Raw genomic sequence first — 16,314 nt, forward strand, 5'->3', positions numbered from 1 at the left:
GGCGAGAGGGTGGTATCATCAAATGCGATGAGAACAAGAGAGGACACATCCAGCATTCACTGCTCTCATGGAAGGACAGCATCCATATTTGAATCGCGTGCCAGGCACATCTCCCAGTCAAGTCACCCACTCGGGCTTTCTAAGATCATAAGTCAAATTTGAATCAGCCTTTACTCGGCTCGATCTATGTCTATGCTACCAGACATCAACAGATGTCACCTTCTCTTCCTCAAAGCCAGTGAAACAGAAAAGCATTGACTCTCGCTCGCTCGCTCGCTAAAACTCAAAGCCATGCTTCAAAGCATTGGACATGCTGGTCCAGTGCATAACACCGTCTGGCACATGCCATGACATGATATCCGAAGTGATCTCAAGGAATCAACTCTGGTTCGTCCGCCTCTTGCTCTTGCTCCTTGTACATGTACCGCCCACCGAAGCTGTGATAACATGAAAGTATCGTTCAAACACACTGACTCTTTCCTTTCCCTCCACAGTCTTGTCCATACACACGACCAGACAAGATCATCAACATCCCAAGCCGCAGACCGTGACATCATCCATGCATGACCACGGCAAAGGGCAGTCAGCAACCTTTCTTCTCCTTCTCTTTCTTCTCCTTCTTCTCCCTCTTGATCTCCTTCTCTTTCTTTTTCTTCTCCTTCTCCTTTTTGTCCTTCTTAGACTTCTCAGAGACATCCTTCTCCTTGTCCTTGCTCTTCTCCTGCTCCCTCTCCTTCTCTCCAGCCAAAGCCAGAACACCGGTAACATGCACACTCGCAGTCACCTGCATCCTCTCCTCCACCGTCTCCATAGCATCCGTCATGGCAACATCGCCATCGTCGTCGACACCACCAACAGCAACCTCCATGCTACACTCCCAACCATTCTCAACAATCCAGACGCCGCCCTCCATGATGTCGAAGGGCTTCTCCTGTCCTTCTCCCTTGCCCTTGTCCAGGTACACACGCACCGGACCGCCGCTGGCCACAGAACAGACGTAGGATCTTGTTTTGCTGACGGGCAAGCTGACGGTTTGCACTGCCTCTGCATTGTTGGGGTTATGCTGGAGGTGGATAACACGGAAGTCGGCTAGGGCACTGCTTCCGCTGCTGGAGGTGGAGGGAGAGGGGAGGAGTTTGATGCGCTTATTGGCCTGGATGTGAGTATCGGAAGGGGAGTGTGTGTTGGGGTGGCCATTCGAGCTGGTGTGCGAGCGGACATATGAAGGGCTGTATGCAATGACCGGCTCCAGATGCGACTCGCTCTGGTGTAAAAGGCCGGTGAGGGACTCCCACTTTGCAGGTGTGGCGGGGTCGGTGGAGAGACGGTAATTGTAATCATCGGAGGCGGCGCAGGGAGGGGTTTTGCGCTTGAGAGACTCTGACGTTGATCGGGACTTCAACGGGCTGGATTGAGGGGAGCCATTGTAGAGGCTGGATGGTCTGGAGCTCTGTTGGGGTTGGCCCGACGTGGGAGAGGCGCCGTTATCACTGCGATCCGGGGCCGGTGCAGCGCGGGGAGGGTTTTCGGGGGTGATTGGGTACGGCAGCGGATAGCCGGCGACGTAGATCAACTTGGCCTCTGGTTTCTTTCCCAGGAGGTAGTAGGCATTGCAGCAGGTAGTGCCGTCGAGCCTCTCCTTCAGAGTCGGCGACACTTGCAAATCGATCGCCGAAGGGAAGACGCAGCGCGGAAAGGCGAACATGCCATGACAGACATCGCTGTCGGCCGCAAAGTCTGTCAAGGCCTGTGCTGTCTTTACCGGGTTTCGGGTGAGGCAACCAAAGGTGGTGCAGGCCTTCTCATCGGTCTCCTTACCGGTGAGGAAGATCGCCATTGCAGTCATCATCTTGAGGTTGAACTTCTCTTCCGTGAAGCGTTGCTTGCCGAGGCGCACGCGCCAGGAGCGAGGAAGTTCCCTGGCGAGGGGGAGCGTGAGGAGCTCGCGCAAGCAGGTGTCATCCGGGACGGGGAGGCGAAATGGAGTGAAACGGTTGATATGCCGCCAGACGGCGGAGGCGGCGTAATTGAAGTACTGGCCGTTCTCGAGGTTCTCGTTGGCCGGTCCGCTCCGATCAGGAGTTTGCACGTCGACATTGTAGGCTGGGGCGGCGTCGTCGTGTTCCTCCTCCTGGTCGCTGACGCTAGTATTGCTCTCCTTGTCCTGTCCAGCGCCAATGCTGAAGACATCGTCCATGTCCTCATCGCTACCCTCTTCCCCCTCCGCTTCGCCCCCGTCCTGACTACTTGAGGTATGTTGGTCATCCTCGGCATCAATGATGATTTGACGAGGCTCCTCGCCGTCCGCGGGAATAATCGAAAATTCGCGCTTGACGTAAAGACCGGGCGTAGTACCATGCTCGACCGAGGACGAATGCACAGCGGATGAGGCGGGGCTGCTGGGAGGAAGAGGGGGTTGGATCGGACTCGGCGGGTTGTTGCTCCTGTAAACGACGCAGGGAACCCCATTGCCTTCGGAGTTGATAACGCGAAACTCGCCGTTCCGCAGGTCGTGCAGCTTTGCACCTCTGTGCTCCGTCTAATGAAAGCCAAAACGTTAGCATTGGGGAGGTGGTGGAGGAGAAGAAGGAAAAGGTGAGGATTGGCTGAGAGATCCGATTCGAGAACCGAGGGAGAGACTGGAGATACTTACTGTAAAATGCTCGCCTAAATCCCTGAGGAGCCTGAAGGCTGAATCGCATCCGATAATAGGGCAGTGCCATTTGGCGTTTGGGCGTCCTGATAGAGGAGCATAATTTTCTGGGAACATCGCGCCATGGCCGTGTTGAGCGAGCTTGTTCGGACCCTTGGCTAAATGGGCGACGATATCGGTGTCAGTATGGCCCAAGCTTGACGCTGCACAGATAGTGAGAGTTGTCAAGGCGTACCTTTCCACACGGAATATCTGCGACCATCACCGCCTTTGATGCGGTCAAATTCCATGTTCATATCCAGGTTTGCCATTGTTCCGATTACGATCGAGTGCTTCTGCCAGCCGATGCAGAAGAGCCAATTGGGCCTAACAACGACAAGGCGGAAAATGCGAGCAAACGGATGGTGGAAGCCAATTGCTAAGTTGTGGTTGTTGACGAAAGCTGGTGACGACCTCGGACGCGGAGGGGAGAAGAACGAAGGAGGACGGATTGTCCATGTGTGGCAGAAATTTATGGTGGGATTGTGGCCCCACCACGAATTTCAAGAATTTCAAGAATTGTGCGCATTGAAGCAATTGTTGCCACTGTGCAAGGTGAGAATGTGGTGATGTTGGTGTTGAGAATCTGTTCAGATTTCTCTCAGAGTGCCGATGTTGGTTGACGTGCACTTTGGTCGGTCTGTCGAGGCAGGAGCTCGTGGGGCCGTGCACAACACCCTCGCCCTCGGCACCCGACGTTGAAGACCCAGCGCCGAGATGCAAACATGTAACGAAGATTGTAGGAAAAGGAACCGCCGGCTGATAGATATCTTGCTGAAATTTCCAAGCAGTGATTTCCAACGGCGTGGATGTCAAATGTTGAAGGCTCAGCATGGTGTAGGTATGTGGGAAGTCCGTGGTCCGTGCCCTGCCCATTCGCCGCTTCCCTTCACCGGCACTCCCTTCCAGCATGTTTAGGCTGCCATTGTTTCCGTTTTCCCTCTTCCGTTACCTATCACTCCGAAATCAAGCCCCTTTCCTGCCGTCGCCTTTTCAGCTGCGACAGAATATCTGCGAGGACGCCAACGGAAAAGAGAAGTTTGGTGCATAGAGGTGAACCCGGGCAAGGAAGATTGTATTTGCAGAAAAAGGGATATCAATTGAACCGTAGTGCGTGGATGTATGGAAAGCAGAGAAAACAACAATGCCGACTGCGCCGCTGAAAGCAAGGGAAAGATATAAAAAATCACGAAGCACGTCTCCTGAACCTCATTCCATCTCCATGACAAAACGAAACCTGCAACACTACGCCGACGAAATGCGACACAAACTCCACATTATCACATAACTCACACCGTATTCCATCCTCTCTCTCCTACCGCAAAAGCGGCGTCTCCTCCGACGGCCCATTGCTGCCTTGTTGCCCCCTTTCACCATCTCGCTCGCCGTCGCTTCCCCTCCTCGAGCCGCTTCCGCCCACCGCCACAGCAATAACACTGACCCTCCGTCCGAACCTCCGTCCAATCCAATCCACCCCAACCGCACTCTCCCTCCAGACCCACCCCACACACACTCCCGCGCCGGGTCCCGCCAACGCCGTGACTACCAGCATCACCAGCGCAGTCTGCCACCCAGCCTCAATAAACGCCCAGTACAGCACCGTCAGGCCAATGTAGACCATGTTGACCATAATAAACCGCGTCGTGGCCAATGTCATTTCCTGCCGGTCGTCTCGCGGATGGATGAAAAGTGTAACAATAAGGTAGATGTGGGACGCCAGCGACAAAAGGATGGGCGCAGAGTAGGTGGTCACCAGCGGGAGAAGGGAGGTCTCCAAGTGGAAAGGCCTAGGCCAGGTCGGGTGGTCCTTGAACACCTGGAGGAGCGCGGTGCGCACGCCCTGGTGGAGGAGGGAGACCCAGACGGGAAAGAAGAGCCAAAGGAGGATCGGGACGGCGGTTTTGTCCGACGGGAGGAGGAGGATGAGCAGCGAGGGGAGGATGTAGCCGATTGCGATCGACACGGGAATGGAAAGCGACTCGGCGAGGGTGGACAAGTGGCGCGGGTCACCGAGGACGAGCTCGGGTTCGGCGGCTACTTCGCCGTCGGAGGTGGTGGTTCCCTGGCGGCGGGCTTGGATGACGACCTTTGCGCGGTGGAAGAAGGCGGGGATGATGACGATTTCCCAGACTAGGGCGCCACCGACGAGATCAAAGATGAGCCAGGTGGCGGTGGGGAAGGCGAGGAGGAAGGCGGATTTATTGCAGAGGCGCGAGCCCTCGACCGTGGTGATGGTTAGCAGACCGGCGACGTAGCTGAGGACGACGGACATGATGCCCTTGGACCGGACCGGGGAGAGGAGGGCTTCCTGAAAGAAGGAAACGAGGAAGCAGGCGAGAGGGCCGACGAGGGGGGTGCGAGACAGCCAGTCGATGCGGGCGTGGGAGTGACATTGCGAGTAGAGCATGTACAGGTTGGCGTCGGAGTGGGTGAAGAGACTGAGGGCTGTCGCGAAGGCCAAGAGGATGGGCGGGATGAGAATGAGCTCGAGGGAGAGGTGGTGGATTGGCGGGGTCGGACGGATTGGTGAGTCCATCTTGGCGATGATGTCTGATGCCGTCTGCCTATGTTGTCATTGAAGTGATACTTTGTCGCGGCGGTTGGTACAAGTGTTTGGTTTTTTGTTGTTGTTTGTTGTTGTGTCGGGCCTGCAGAACAATACGCGTTCGTGGACAGAGGCTGTAAAGACTGTTTGATTCCAAGCGTTAGTCGTGGGGCACAATATCATGAGGCAGTCTTGCCGCCCGATGTTGTCATGAGACTTGGTGATGATGTTGGGTTGTTGTTGAAAGTGGAATGCCGCCGGCATCTGGGACCCGCTTGGCGTTGCCCTAGAGGTAGGACTGCGGGGTTGGACGTCATCACGTGGAGGACGCTAATGACGTGCACGAGCCACATTCCCAGGTACGTACCTCGACATTCACTTGTTCACCTCGAAACCAAGCCCTCCATCATCAGCATCGAGAACAGCAACTCGGCGGGTAACAAGATGTCGGAATGTTTGTGTGTTCTACGTACAAATGGTCTTGCTTTCAGCACCAATGTTCGAAACCAAGCTGCTATCTATGGCACAGAATTTGCGAGTGACCACCTCGTCTCCCAGAGCTACTCCACTTTGAACGACATCAATAACATGGCTGCCTCGATTTTCTTCCTTGGTCCCATTCCCTCTTGTTCGAATCACATATGGAAAGTATGCCAAGTCAAATTATGAAGCCGGCTGGATGTATCGCTAACTCAGCGCCATCAACAGATTCTCTTCGCTACCTTTTCCTTGTCTGCAAATGCATTCCGGCACCGATTAGGCGCGAGTCTTGACTTTTGTCGCCCAACTTCCACTTCTTATGGGCCTGGGCTCAGAGAACCGAGATGTCGGACAACCTTAAGCACTGGCATGCGGGCGGCTGGCAAAGCTCCTGCCCGGCCGGCAAGTCCCATCGGCCGAGTTGAGCCCGGACCACCCCGGACCTCCGGAGTTCCATTCACTTCAACACTACGGCCTGCAGCTCAACCTGCATCTCAACCTACATCATCCGCCACCCGACACACGCCCAACACTTGCGAAAGCAGCAACGCACACACCCTCCGACCATGCGTCACCCAAGGTCCAGCAAGCGCTAGATAAGGACTTTTTCCTTACTCCTCTACCAGACGATTGGTACCAGCGCTGGTCCAAAGAGCCGTAGCTCAGTTGGTAATGTTGCAACTGTTGCTATCGGTTGGGCAACCACGTCTCGGCCACGAGTTCGAACCCCAGTTCGAGCTCTGGTTGGAAAAATTCTTCGGGGTTTTTCAGGTGCACGCTCGATATGGTTTCTGCAATCAAGTCTACATTTGGCGAGAGGAAAGAGGACGCCCACCTACTTCACCACTGTAGCCTTGCGGATTTCAAGACTCCGGAAACGGCTACCAAGGACTTGCCCTCAAGGGAGACCACACGTTCCTCTCAAGTCGTGGCAGGAGTCTTGAACATCTCTGGATGGTGGACAAGGCGGCGTGCTCCCAAACATGGCCTGTTGAACTTGTCCTCCCAGAGATCACCATATTAGGCACAGCATTCAGTTAGTACTGCCGCAGGACGAGGGGCTGGTCACCTCTAGACACCGCGCATAGGAAAGCTGGCATCTTTTTTTGACTTTTTTGCAAAATTCCTTTTCGTCTTTTTTTTCTTTGTCTCTGTTACATTCCGACAATGTCCCTCGACATGCTCAGTTCCCTTCCCACCGGTGTGTTTTGTAAGTTCGCAACTCTTTGCATTCACTTGAACATTGCTGCCCAGATACTGATGTGCGACTGCGCGCCAGAACCATCCTGTGAACCTTCTCGACCGATACCGGTTACCGTCCTTGACCCCGTGCTCGTTTCCACGTCCGCCTTCGTATTATCTGCGCACTCTCCTCTGGGCACCGCCACCAATCCAGATCCAGTCCCAAGAAGCACTGATATGTCCTTCTCTCTACGAATCGTTGGGCGTCTCCCCACGCGCGAATGTTCCGGCTCGTATCCAACTACCGAAAGCACGAGGAGACGCCCTCCCGGACATTGCTGGCATTTGGTCCCGTACCAGCGACGTACAGCAGCGACTCCCAATCTGGCCGTCCTCGCATTCACGTCCTGCTCCCATCGAAACCTCTAGCGGCGGAGAGACATGAACGATGGTTTGAGCGACGGATCACAGAACCAGGCGAAATGTGCATTGTTAGGCCACCGTCAAAATCTCCCTCGAGGAAGCGAACGATGTGTGAACAATTTCCCTGTCGATGGTGACCCCGGCCGTGATAGCAGCAAGAAACTCGAAACCGGAGGAGAAAACGGGCGGACATCTCTGTTAGCAACTCCTCGTGCGGCGCCAGACACACGAACACACGGAACAAGCAGGAAGAGCGGGAAGGGCGGGAGTGGTAGGAGGTGAACATGCTTTCTCTACGTTCAAGTACGGGCAAAACGACACGAACATCCGACGCGAAGAGGACTTTTACGCCTCACAACCACGAGGCCGACCAGAGGGGGGGAACCGGTGTAGGCAACACGGTCGACGAGGGCGATGGCCACCGGTTCTTGGGGTCCCTGAAAGCATCATCATTCCCCAACGTGCAAGGACCAAGTGGTCGTCTGCCCTTCCACACCCCTCCTGCACCCGTGTCTCCTCGTGCATTGTTTCTGCATTAGCCCTTCTCTTTGTTTAACTCCGACTTCGGCCCCAGAAGGACCACCAGACTCGACTCGACTGGAGATTGTCCTGGATTTGTCCAGTTGACCAGGAAAGGAGCGTTGAGTGCCGATTCAAGCCGACGGCGTGGCACGGGTATAGGGTGCAAGGTGGCACTGGCTTCCGTATCCGAGACATTTGGTGCCACCTACCTACCTTGGTGGGTAAGCTGCCCATGCGCAGCGAGACAGAGACATTCGCATCCAAAAACAGGGCGTCGGTCCCGTTGAGACAAGAGGGCGAGTGTTCGATGCCGGGCTCTATGTTTCTGATTGGGGAGCTGAAGCTGTTAGTTGAGAAGACAAATGGATCGAGGAATTCGCATGACCAAACTTGAAAGTGGACTGGACAGGGACATAAGACGTGGTGGACCAAGGGGTCGATGCCTGCTTGGCAACCTAAAACAATGGCAGTTGAACATCCGGTGTGCGGGGAAGGAAATCATCTCTTGGGCGTGTCTTGGGCATGAGCGAGCGTTTGGAACGTTAAGAGCGTTCATGGAAGAATGTAGAGGGGGGCTTAATCCATCGATTTCCGCTCTTTGCTGAGCGAGAATGTTGGCCAGATTTCCGGAGCACCATGCGGGCGATCATAGGGTAATGGCAAGCAAAATAATCAATGACAAGCAAAATAATCAATGGCAAGCAAAATAATCGTCACTGTCACAGTTCACGATAAAAAGGACGACAGAGTGTCCAAAGAAACAGCAGCAGTACTTGAAAACTCAACGCTTGGTTCTATTCATCAGTCGCTTCCTAGGGCGCGCGACAAGATCCGACTGGGACGGATCAGAGAAGTACAGGTGTTGAACTGAAAAAGGAAATAACATCGCTGTGCCTGACGGATGCGATGATACACAACTCCGACGGCAAGGACAAGACTCTAACTCTAAGTGGTGAAGGGAAATGGAATGAAATGAAATGCAACGCAGGTGCGTGTCTAACAACACCGTGACGCCATGACGCCGTGACATTAACAAGACAAGGACTGGAGGAAAAACGAGGACAAAGAAAAGTGCGTTGTATGAACGGAAGTCGTTAACTCGTGTCGTTACTCCGTCGCCCAGAAAGGCCGGCTTTTGGGCCAAAGTGCCGCTTCTTCAACACAGTGGTGCTGTGGTCGTGGTCGCCTACCACTTGATGACCTTCTGCGGGAAGAACTCATCGATCAACTCCGTGTAGTAAGGCTGCACATCTCATCGTTAGCTTCTGCTCCTCCATGTCTCCCACACAAAATCAATCGAGGGAAAAGACTCACCTTAACAGCCTCCACATCCACCGGCTCATCACTCTTCGAGTAAAGATCATACGGATTAAAAGCCCTCACCGCCCTCCTCAGCTCCTCATCGCCCTCCTTCATCGCCCACCCGTACGCCTCCTCGCGATGCCACGGGTAAAAGCTATGGAACCTGATCATCGCCAAGCCCTCCCTCGGCAACAAACTCTGATCTTTCACAACCTGATACAAATACTCGTCGTGGCCCCAGCTCATCATCAGATTCTCCACCCCACATTTGGGGGTATAAATGCCGTGCTCGGTGCTGTAAACTGGATGCGTCGAATCCGGATTCGCACCAAAGCTCTCAGCCAAAATGCACTTCTCACTGAACCTGCATCCCACGGGGAACGAATCGCCAACCACATCCCACTGCCCCGTGGCCAGCTCAAAGAAAAGCATCAACTTGCCCATGTCGTGGATCAGTCCCACCAGCTGCATCCAGCGCGGCTTGCCGTCGCGTCTGATCGCTTCGGCAGACTGCAGCAAGTGCTGGATCTGGCTGAGCTCGGTGTCCGGGTCGGACTCGTCGATCAGCGAGTTGAGGCACTCGATCGCCTGCCAGATAGTCATCTCGGGCCGCTTGCGGTCGGGCGAGTTGAAGAGCGCGCGGGCGGCGAGGTTGTGCGCGACGGTTTGCTTGGCGTGTTGTTCGGCGTAGAAGTTGAGCACGCGGGACTCGGCGGTGGTGTATTGCCGGAAGCGGGAGTGGTCCTTTGTGGCGTCGAAGTGGGAGGGGGTGTCGAAGTCGCCGAGGTCTTGGGCAGCAGAAGGGGAAGTGGCGGCGGTGGAGGTGGGGGATGAAGGGGAGGAGGAGTCTTGGTCTTGGTCGAGGAGCTCGGTCACTTGTTGGGCGGCTTTGAACTTGAGGACGTTGATCTCGTCGACGGCGTCGGAGATGGCTTCGAGGTCGGCGCCTGAGTGAGTGGTGGTGATGGGGTAGGTGGCTGAGGGGGCCATCTTGGTGGTTTGTTGGTGGTTTGTTGGTGGTGATGAGACTTGTTTGGTGTAGAGAAGACGTTTTGGTTGGTATCGAAGAGGAATATTGGAGACGTTCGTGACAACAAATGTCAAGTTGATCTTCTTGATAATGCAAGAAAGCAGGTAGATATCTCAAGAGGGGAAGTAGGCAGTTCTTATGCTTTTCGAATCTGTATGACGAAGTCAGTATACAAGGCCATGTGTTCGGCGTAAAGTACCATCTTCGTGCACACTTACCTATCAAGGTTCTCAAAGACTGAAGGTCGAGTCAGAGTCCTTTACTTGTTGCCAATGATGTTCTTGTTATCCAAAAACAAAAACCACTTTGAAGGAGAGCACATGCCCTCTTTATATCTCTCAAGTGACCAGCAGTGGTTTGCCCCCTCTTTAGTCAACAGCCTCCTCACTTCATCCGATACTGTTACTACCGCGCACTCTTTCCTATTTCAATCTCAACGGATGGAGTCGAGTCAGACTCTGACATGGAGGATGGGATGTTCCACTGTCAGCGCAACCCAACTAGGTACGAACGGTAATCGGTTTAATCCCATCCTATCCACATCCCACCGCATTGCCGATAGCAGCTCGGGCTCCTATCTCTGGCCGGATCGGGATGGTTGGATATCAGTCTACCTAGTAGATGGGCGGGACTGGAGCCGCCAGGCCAGTACAAGATGGGGTCCATGTTCCGGAAGGGAAGCCGGGTGTAGTGTGGATCGAGCAGCTAACCTAACCTAAGCCGATGGAAGGGGACTAGAGACGAACAAAGGAAGAGCAACATCCCGGCTCCCAGTACCCGCTCGGCGCGGCTACCCTTGGAAGACATTGGGAGTCCGGGGTTGATCCAGGTGGAACAGGTCGGACGGTGTATGTTATATCCCGGTCGATAGCATAGCTCCATGTCTACAGGGCAGGGCAGGGCACCTATTGAAACGTCCCGAAGATCGAGAAGATCCAAAGAAGACTCCCAGCTTGGAACCTAAGCCAGCTTCCACTCATGGAACTCGTTTATCTCTTTCTCGAAGGAGGACACAGCCTGTCGTCATTGTTTGCTCCCCACTATCTCCATTCTTTTCCTCACAGGCGAATATTTCCTTTCTCATACAGCCAGCCAACAACGGGCTTGTCATGGGCTTGCGGTCCGATGAAGGGGGGGGCTTATCCGCAACCAGACTGGCGGGACGTGATATGCCAGCGTCGTGCGCGGGTCAAGGTGCGCATGGTGTTTGTGTGTCAAGATTCAAGGCACGGAGGAGGGAGGTTGGTGAGATTGGAGAAAAGAAAGGTGGATAGGTGCTTGCTGGGTAGTAGGGCTCTTTTGCTTCGTTGCTTCTGTTCCATTTCTGTTCAATCCGTCGATCGGGTAGAAATATGGAGTGGAGTACGGATGGAAAGTGGAAAAGAAAAAAAAACCGTTAGCATCACAAGGGACGTTGATGGTGTTGGCTTGACAAGAAAGGAAATTCCGTCCGATGGGAAGTGAAGGTTCTATGCGGTCACCGTAAACAGTACCCCTGGCGGAACGTGTTCCGGCGCTGAAGTTTGGTTTGCCATGATTTGTTCGGTTGGAAACTTTCAGAGGGTCCTCTGCACTAACAGCCTCAACATATTTCCTATCCGAGAATACGAAAGAGGAAAGAAGTCCCGATTATGAGGACCAGACCGCGGTAGCTTTGTTTAGCTTCCTTTGTTTAGCGCCTCAACCTAGCGTTGCTATCAGCTAGCTTGTAGCTCCTTTTGCCCCGCCATGATCAACCTCGTGATAGCTTTTTGATGTCGCCTCAGCTCTGAAGCTCTAGCCTCTTGCCCTGCTTCATGTCAAAAAAATGAGCATGGGGAAACACACACCGCAAGCGCAAGGGGTACAGATACCTCAGGAAAGCCTCGACGAAAGCTCAACGTGAACCTTTTTGTTCCCAGTGCCTCTTTCGTTCCCGTTTCTCTTGCTACCTCGCACAAATGATACGAACTCGGAAAAGTCAACGGCTACCAAAGTATCGCAAACCATGCAAGCAAGCGCAATTCTTCCGAAAGCATCACTGCACCAGAACACCAGAGCCAAAAAGCCAACAGGATGATTGATAAAATTTCCGAAGCTTGTCCCTGTCTGGTTTTCTCATCCATTGCCTGGCGTGCCTGAGGTGGTTACACTCCATGTCACAGAACGAAACTGACGGGGCTGACGGGAGATGGGGCATCGAACTTCCACTTTGTCATTCTGCATCGCATCGATTTACATGCATCGATTCACACCACACACACTGGAAAAAGCAACAAGGACAGCAGTTCGGGTAGGGATACAGGCAGATGAGGCTTGCTTCCTGCACATGCTTATCCTTGATGTGCATTGCTGCTTCATGTGCGTCGTACCCGTTGAGCAGGAAGCAGAGCTTTCTTGCAGACTGCAATGCAGCCTGGCACTCAACGTGCCCGAATATTGTCGGGCCGGGTCATGTCTGGTGTGTATTAGAAAGTTCACTTCGCAAGTATCGTACCGCCCTGATTTATCGAGAAAGGTACGAAATCACAGAGCATGGGGCTTACGTACCATTTATCTTCTCAACTCGTTCAAGTGTGTTACACACAACGGCTTCGACGGGAGGGAAGCAACTTCCAGTACTTATCAAGGCTGCCTGCCCGAGGACAAGCGCGCAATACCGGACTGGTTTATCAGCTCCATGGCTATCTGCATTCTTCTTATGCTGGATCTTCCCAATCTGAAGATGAATCGACAACGGCCAGTCCCCGGGTGTCATGGCCAGTCATGCGACCGGGTCAAATCAGCCATGACAAGACAGGGCAGGACAGGGCAAGACAGGGCAGGACAGGGCTTACTTCATGTTCCCCCATAATTTGAACCGACACAGGACACAGGACACAGGATACAGGACGAGAGAGCGTACAGAAAGACGGAAGTGGCTACTACCGAGTCGTTGTCGTGGAACTTGAATAGCAGCATGTCAGTTGGGATGCTTGCAATTTCAAGTGCAAGGCTTGCACTGCACTGCAAATAAAAGGGATTTCTAGATTGTCTTTCATCCATCCTCGCAGACGTCTCTCTCCCACCTCTTAATAACCTGGCCCTGCGGTTTGCCCCTTGCTTCCATGTCCGTCGGCAGTCTGTCTGCCCCTGGTAGGTAGATCACAACCAAGGGCGCACATGAACCCCGATCTCGCATGACACCCCTGAATATCCAATTCAGGGCGAATCTTCTTGCAACTGGAAACCCTTCTTGTCAGCCCTGGCCCCTTCTTGTGAGCTTCTTTTCGTGATCGAAAGAAAGGCTGAGGGTTGGGGATGTATCGAACACATTGAACTGGGGAGTGTCACAAAGAAGCCTTCCCCATGAACCGCTGCTAACCTTGCATTGTGATGCTATTGTGCAACAGTGGCAGAAGATGGCTGACATGCGACATTGACCGGTTCATCGACTAGTTCGTCGATATGGCATTTGCTCCTAGATGGAGGTAGGAAAAAGGCAATGTTCCTTTGGCGCACAAAGGCGCTGATGAATACTTCGCTGTTCGAACCCGACCAAAAATGTCTGCCATGTCTGCTGGGCTCTACCTTGCTTGACCCTGACCGTGACCCTGCCCTTAGACCCTGACCCATGCCCGTGCTTGTGGTTCATCTGATTCATCGTCTGATCCTCGTGGTAGTAGGATGTCGTCATAGGCATTTGTAGATCGAATAATAACATGCCTGAATCTGACCGATGTAGATTTGACTGCTCAGAATCTCAGCAGACACGTGGGCTGATACAACAGCCCTATCCAGCCGCTCAAAATCCATTCCATGTTTCTTCTGCCAACGGTATTGTGTTTGAGGACAACGGCACGCAGGCCCATTAAGCCTGCTGATAACCCATGCTGTTGTTCATGTTCAAGTTCGTCGCATACTGCGTCGTATCCGGCCACGGGGGCACCTGCGTCGGAGTCCACGTGGAAGCAGACCAGCCCCAAGCCTTCATCATGTCTTCCTGCACCGACTTGGTGGGACGAGCATGATCTTTTTCTGTCTTTCGGAGTATGTCGATCATGGCCTCCTGGTCCTTCCGCTGGGTGAAACTAGCGCCGACTGTAGGATGATCGGTCAGACTTGAGCATACGGCAAATGAGAATACTACAAAACACCCAAAGACTTACAAGCGGAAATGGCCATGCAGGCTGTGAACATGCCCGGAGGAGTCCATTGATTTCCTAAACCAATGCCACAGAGCGTCCGAACGATTCTTTGTATGTCGGCCTATACGCATGGGGTTAGCCATCTTGCCACGGATCCCAAACCGCGGACCTAGGCCTACCTCAGCTCTCCTCTTAGCTAGAGTAGACTGGTGACGTGTACCAGTCGCTGAGAACTTCTGCCTGAATCGGATCAAGTACGACTTGGCTAAAAGATGATGCTGTACCCCGATCACTAGAGGTAATTGTCAACAACTGTTAGCTGGGAAATAGGTGACAGAAGCACGCCGGCATACCTTGGCAACTCTGGTGATACCATATCTGTGGGAAGGGAACATCATCGGGTGCCTTAAATATGGGTGTATGGAAGGCAACGTGCTCGTTCTCCCAACCTTCATTCGATTTCCATAGCTTTTTCCATTCCTCCATGTTGCACACTCCTCCCTTGTCAAAGCAAAAGTTGAGGACGCGAGTGCAATGGACCACCGCATTGTTCGCAACACTGTGGCAATCTGTTCGTTCGAGTGACTGCTCGACTAGAATATGGTCTACGCTCAGTCCGACAGGTCGTTTGTTGATAACTGCTTTGTAGATGCCCTGGCGGAGGCCGACCCAGAATGACGCGATACTAAGGGGACTGGGTTTTTCAAAGAACGATCCGGTTGATACAAACGCATGTATTCCCAGGAGATTGGCTTCTTGATCTGTCCCATTGTCCACAACTAATGATCTGTCAGCACATGTCTGCCGCAAGCAATTGGAAGTTTCATACCATCAATTTCTTCGAGGACCCGCAGAATAATCGTAGCAGCAAACAGGTTTTCGTCGGCTCCAGATTCGTCATATGCAGCAAGGACATCCCTGAGCTCTGTTAGGCATTCGTCGTAATACTCGCTGCTCCTAACCGAATCAAAATAGCCAGTCAAGGTTTTGTGCCGCGCCGAGAACGAGTAGATAGCCTTGAGAAGAAGCGGAAATTTTGCTGCGTTTTGGGGAACTATGGTTTCGAATGACCTCAGTGGGTCACATAAGTCGAGCTAAAAGATTGAACAATCAACAAGGTGCTCATGGAACCAGTGTAGATGTTGCTCACCCAAGGTGCCAGACTCTGCACGTAATGCCGATACAGCTCAGCTTCCACCGGATCTTCGATGGGGAATGCTGAATGTTTTGAGTAGTAAAGTTGGTGATAGGACCCGGACCGCGCAATGAAGCGGTCGGTGGGAGAACATTCGCGTGCATGTCCTACCGAAGAGGAGACGGTTTCAGGTGGCTGAACCGATCCGCGAAGGGATAGTGCCTCCGATGCTAGCTCTGAAAGACGGGGGGATTCGGGCAAGGTCTGCTCCCGTGAAAGAAATCGTGGTGGGTTCTCCTGGTCATTTGGGGTCTCTGAGATGAAAGATTGACTGAACTCTCGCAGTAGCGACTGGTCGGAGAGGATGGGTGACTCTAGGTCGGGCTCTATCTCATCCAGGCCACTATCCGGAGTAGCAGCCTCATAGATGACCTTCCTGGTCTCATCAACGAATTCCACTATAGGCCCAGTGTCAGCAATATTGGTTGGTTGTCAATGCACAAAGTGAAACAAAAAGGGGATACTCACATCTTCTCTCGATCTTGACCCACTTTTGTGTCTTGCTGAACTTGGCTGCAGCGTGGTAATTGTTAGAGTCCTTTCCATGGTGAGTGAAGTTGACGAATAGCCAATAGCCATGGACCCGAAGAAGTGCCTTGACTTCTGCGGTGAATCGTCACACCGGGATGAAAACCTGCAAAAGGAGAGAAGGGAAGGCGAACTGTATTGAGGAGACTGTCGAATCTTGAGACCGCTCCTGCGGCAATCACGCCCTGTGTTCTGACACCTGCCGCATGTGGGCGTTACTCGGTCGCCTAAAAGGTGAGAGGAAATGACTTGATGTCAGTGGTGATGTTTCCCAATGCAGGGTGCCCAAAGGGGTGCTCGGCCCATGCT

The 16,314-nt window shown here is 53.3% G+C and overlaps 5 protein-coding genes across 5 annotated transcripts; 1 reads left to right on the forward strand and 4 right to left on the reverse strand.

Annotated features, from left to right (window-relative positions):
* Nucleotides 1-136: 136 nt before the first annotated feature.
* Nucleotides 137-2,894, reverse strand: B0H65DRAFT_86268 (uncharacterized protein). Its single transcript, XM_062831498.1, has 2 exons — nucleotides 2,654-2,894; nucleotides 137-2,539 (listed from the first exon to the last, which is right to left on the reverse strand). Exons 1-2 carry the CDS (start codon nucleotides 2,768-2,770, stop codon nucleotides 584-586), a joined length of 2,073 nt encoding a protein of 690 aa, XP_062683685.1. The 5' UTR covers nucleotides 2,771-2,894; the 3' UTR covers nucleotides 137-583.
* Nucleotides 2,895-3,805: 911 nt separating this feature from the next.
* B0H65DRAFT_86266 (uncharacterized protein) lies at nucleotides 3,806-5,484 on the reverse strand. Its single transcript, XM_062831497.1, has one exon. The coding sequence runs from the start codon at nucleotides 5,226-5,228 to the stop codon at nucleotides 4,008-4,010; it is 1,221 nt and encodes a 406-aa protein (XP_062683686.1). The 5' UTR covers nucleotides 5,229-5,484; the 3' UTR covers nucleotides 3,806-4,007.
* A 3,231-nt stretch (nucleotides 5,485-8,715) lies between these two features.
* On the reverse strand, nucleotides 8,716-10,258 carry B0H65DRAFT_86136 (uncharacterized protein). Its single transcript, XM_062831496.1, has 2 exons — nucleotides 9,159-10,258; nucleotides 8,716-9,087 (listed from the first exon to the last, which is right to left on the reverse strand). The coding sequence occupies exons 1-2, from the start codon at nucleotides 10,134-10,136 to the stop codon at nucleotides 9,031-9,033; spliced, it is 1,035 nt and encodes a 344-aa protein (XP_062683687.1). The 5' UTR covers nucleotides 10,137-10,258; the 3' UTR covers nucleotides 8,716-9,030.
* A 1,643-nt stretch (nucleotides 10,259-11,901) lies between these two features.
* On the forward strand, nucleotides 11,902-13,201 carry B0H65DRAFT_86348 (uncharacterized protein). Its single transcript, XM_062831499.1, has one exon. The coding sequence runs from the start codon at nucleotides 12,347-12,349 to the stop codon at nucleotides 13,007-13,009; it is 663 nt and encodes a 220-aa protein (XP_062683688.1). The 5' UTR covers nucleotides 11,902-12,346; the 3' UTR covers nucleotides 13,010-13,201.
* Nucleotides 13,202-14,005: 804 nt separating this feature from the next.
* B0H65DRAFT_566918 (uncharacterized protein) lies at nucleotides 14,006-16,056 on the reverse strand (the record flags this gene model as incomplete). Its single annotated transcript, XM_062830341.1, is given in 7 exon segments — nucleotides 14,006-14,280; nucleotides 14,300-14,357; nucleotides 14,462-14,574; nucleotides 14,636-15,061; nucleotides 15,112-15,376; nucleotides 15,433-15,875; nucleotides 15,969-16,056. The coding sequence occupies 7 exon segments, from the start codon at nucleotides 16,054-16,056 to the stop codon at nucleotides 14,006-14,008; spliced, it is 1,668 nt and encodes a 555-aa protein (XP_062683689.1).
* Nucleotides 16,057-16,314: the final 258 nt, after the last annotated feature.

The sequence above is a fragment of the Neurospora tetraspora genome (genome assembly GCF_033439725.1).
Source record: "Neurospora tetraspora strain CBS 560.94 chromosome Unknown B0H65scaffold_2, whole genome shotgun sequence".
NCBI classification, from domain to species: domain Eukaryota; kingdom Fungi; phylum Ascomycota; class Sordariomycetes; order Sordariales; family Sordariaceae; genus Neurospora; species Neurospora tetraspora.

Excerpts from the sequence above, each read along its gene's own strand:
- B0H65DRAFT_86348 (XM_062831499.1), top strand. The coding sequence starts at position 12,347 with ATGGGGCATCGAACTTCCACTTTGTCATTCTGCATCGCATCGATTTAC.
- B0H65DRAFT_86266 (XM_062831497.1), bottom strand. The coding sequence starts at position 5,228 with ATGGACTCACCAATCCGTCCGACCCCGCCAATCCACCACCTCTCCCTC.
- B0H65DRAFT_86268 (XM_062831498.1), bottom strand. The coding sequence starts at position 2,770 with ATGTTCCCAGAAAATTATGCTCCTCTATCAGGACGCCCAAACGCCAAA. Across the intron at positions 2,540-2,653 it reads ATTTAGGCGAGCATTTTACA|ACGGAGCACAGAGGTGCAAA; the intron begins GTAAGTATCTCC and ends GGCTTTCATTAG.
- B0H65DRAFT_86136 (XM_062831496.1), bottom strand. The coding sequence starts at position 10,136 with ATGGCCCCCTCAGCCACCTACCCCATCACCACCACTCACTCAGGCGCC. Across the intron at positions 9,088-9,158 it reads TGGATGTGGAGGCTGTTAAG|CCTTACTACACGGAGTTGAT; the intron begins GTGAGTCTTTTC and ends TGAGATGTGCAG.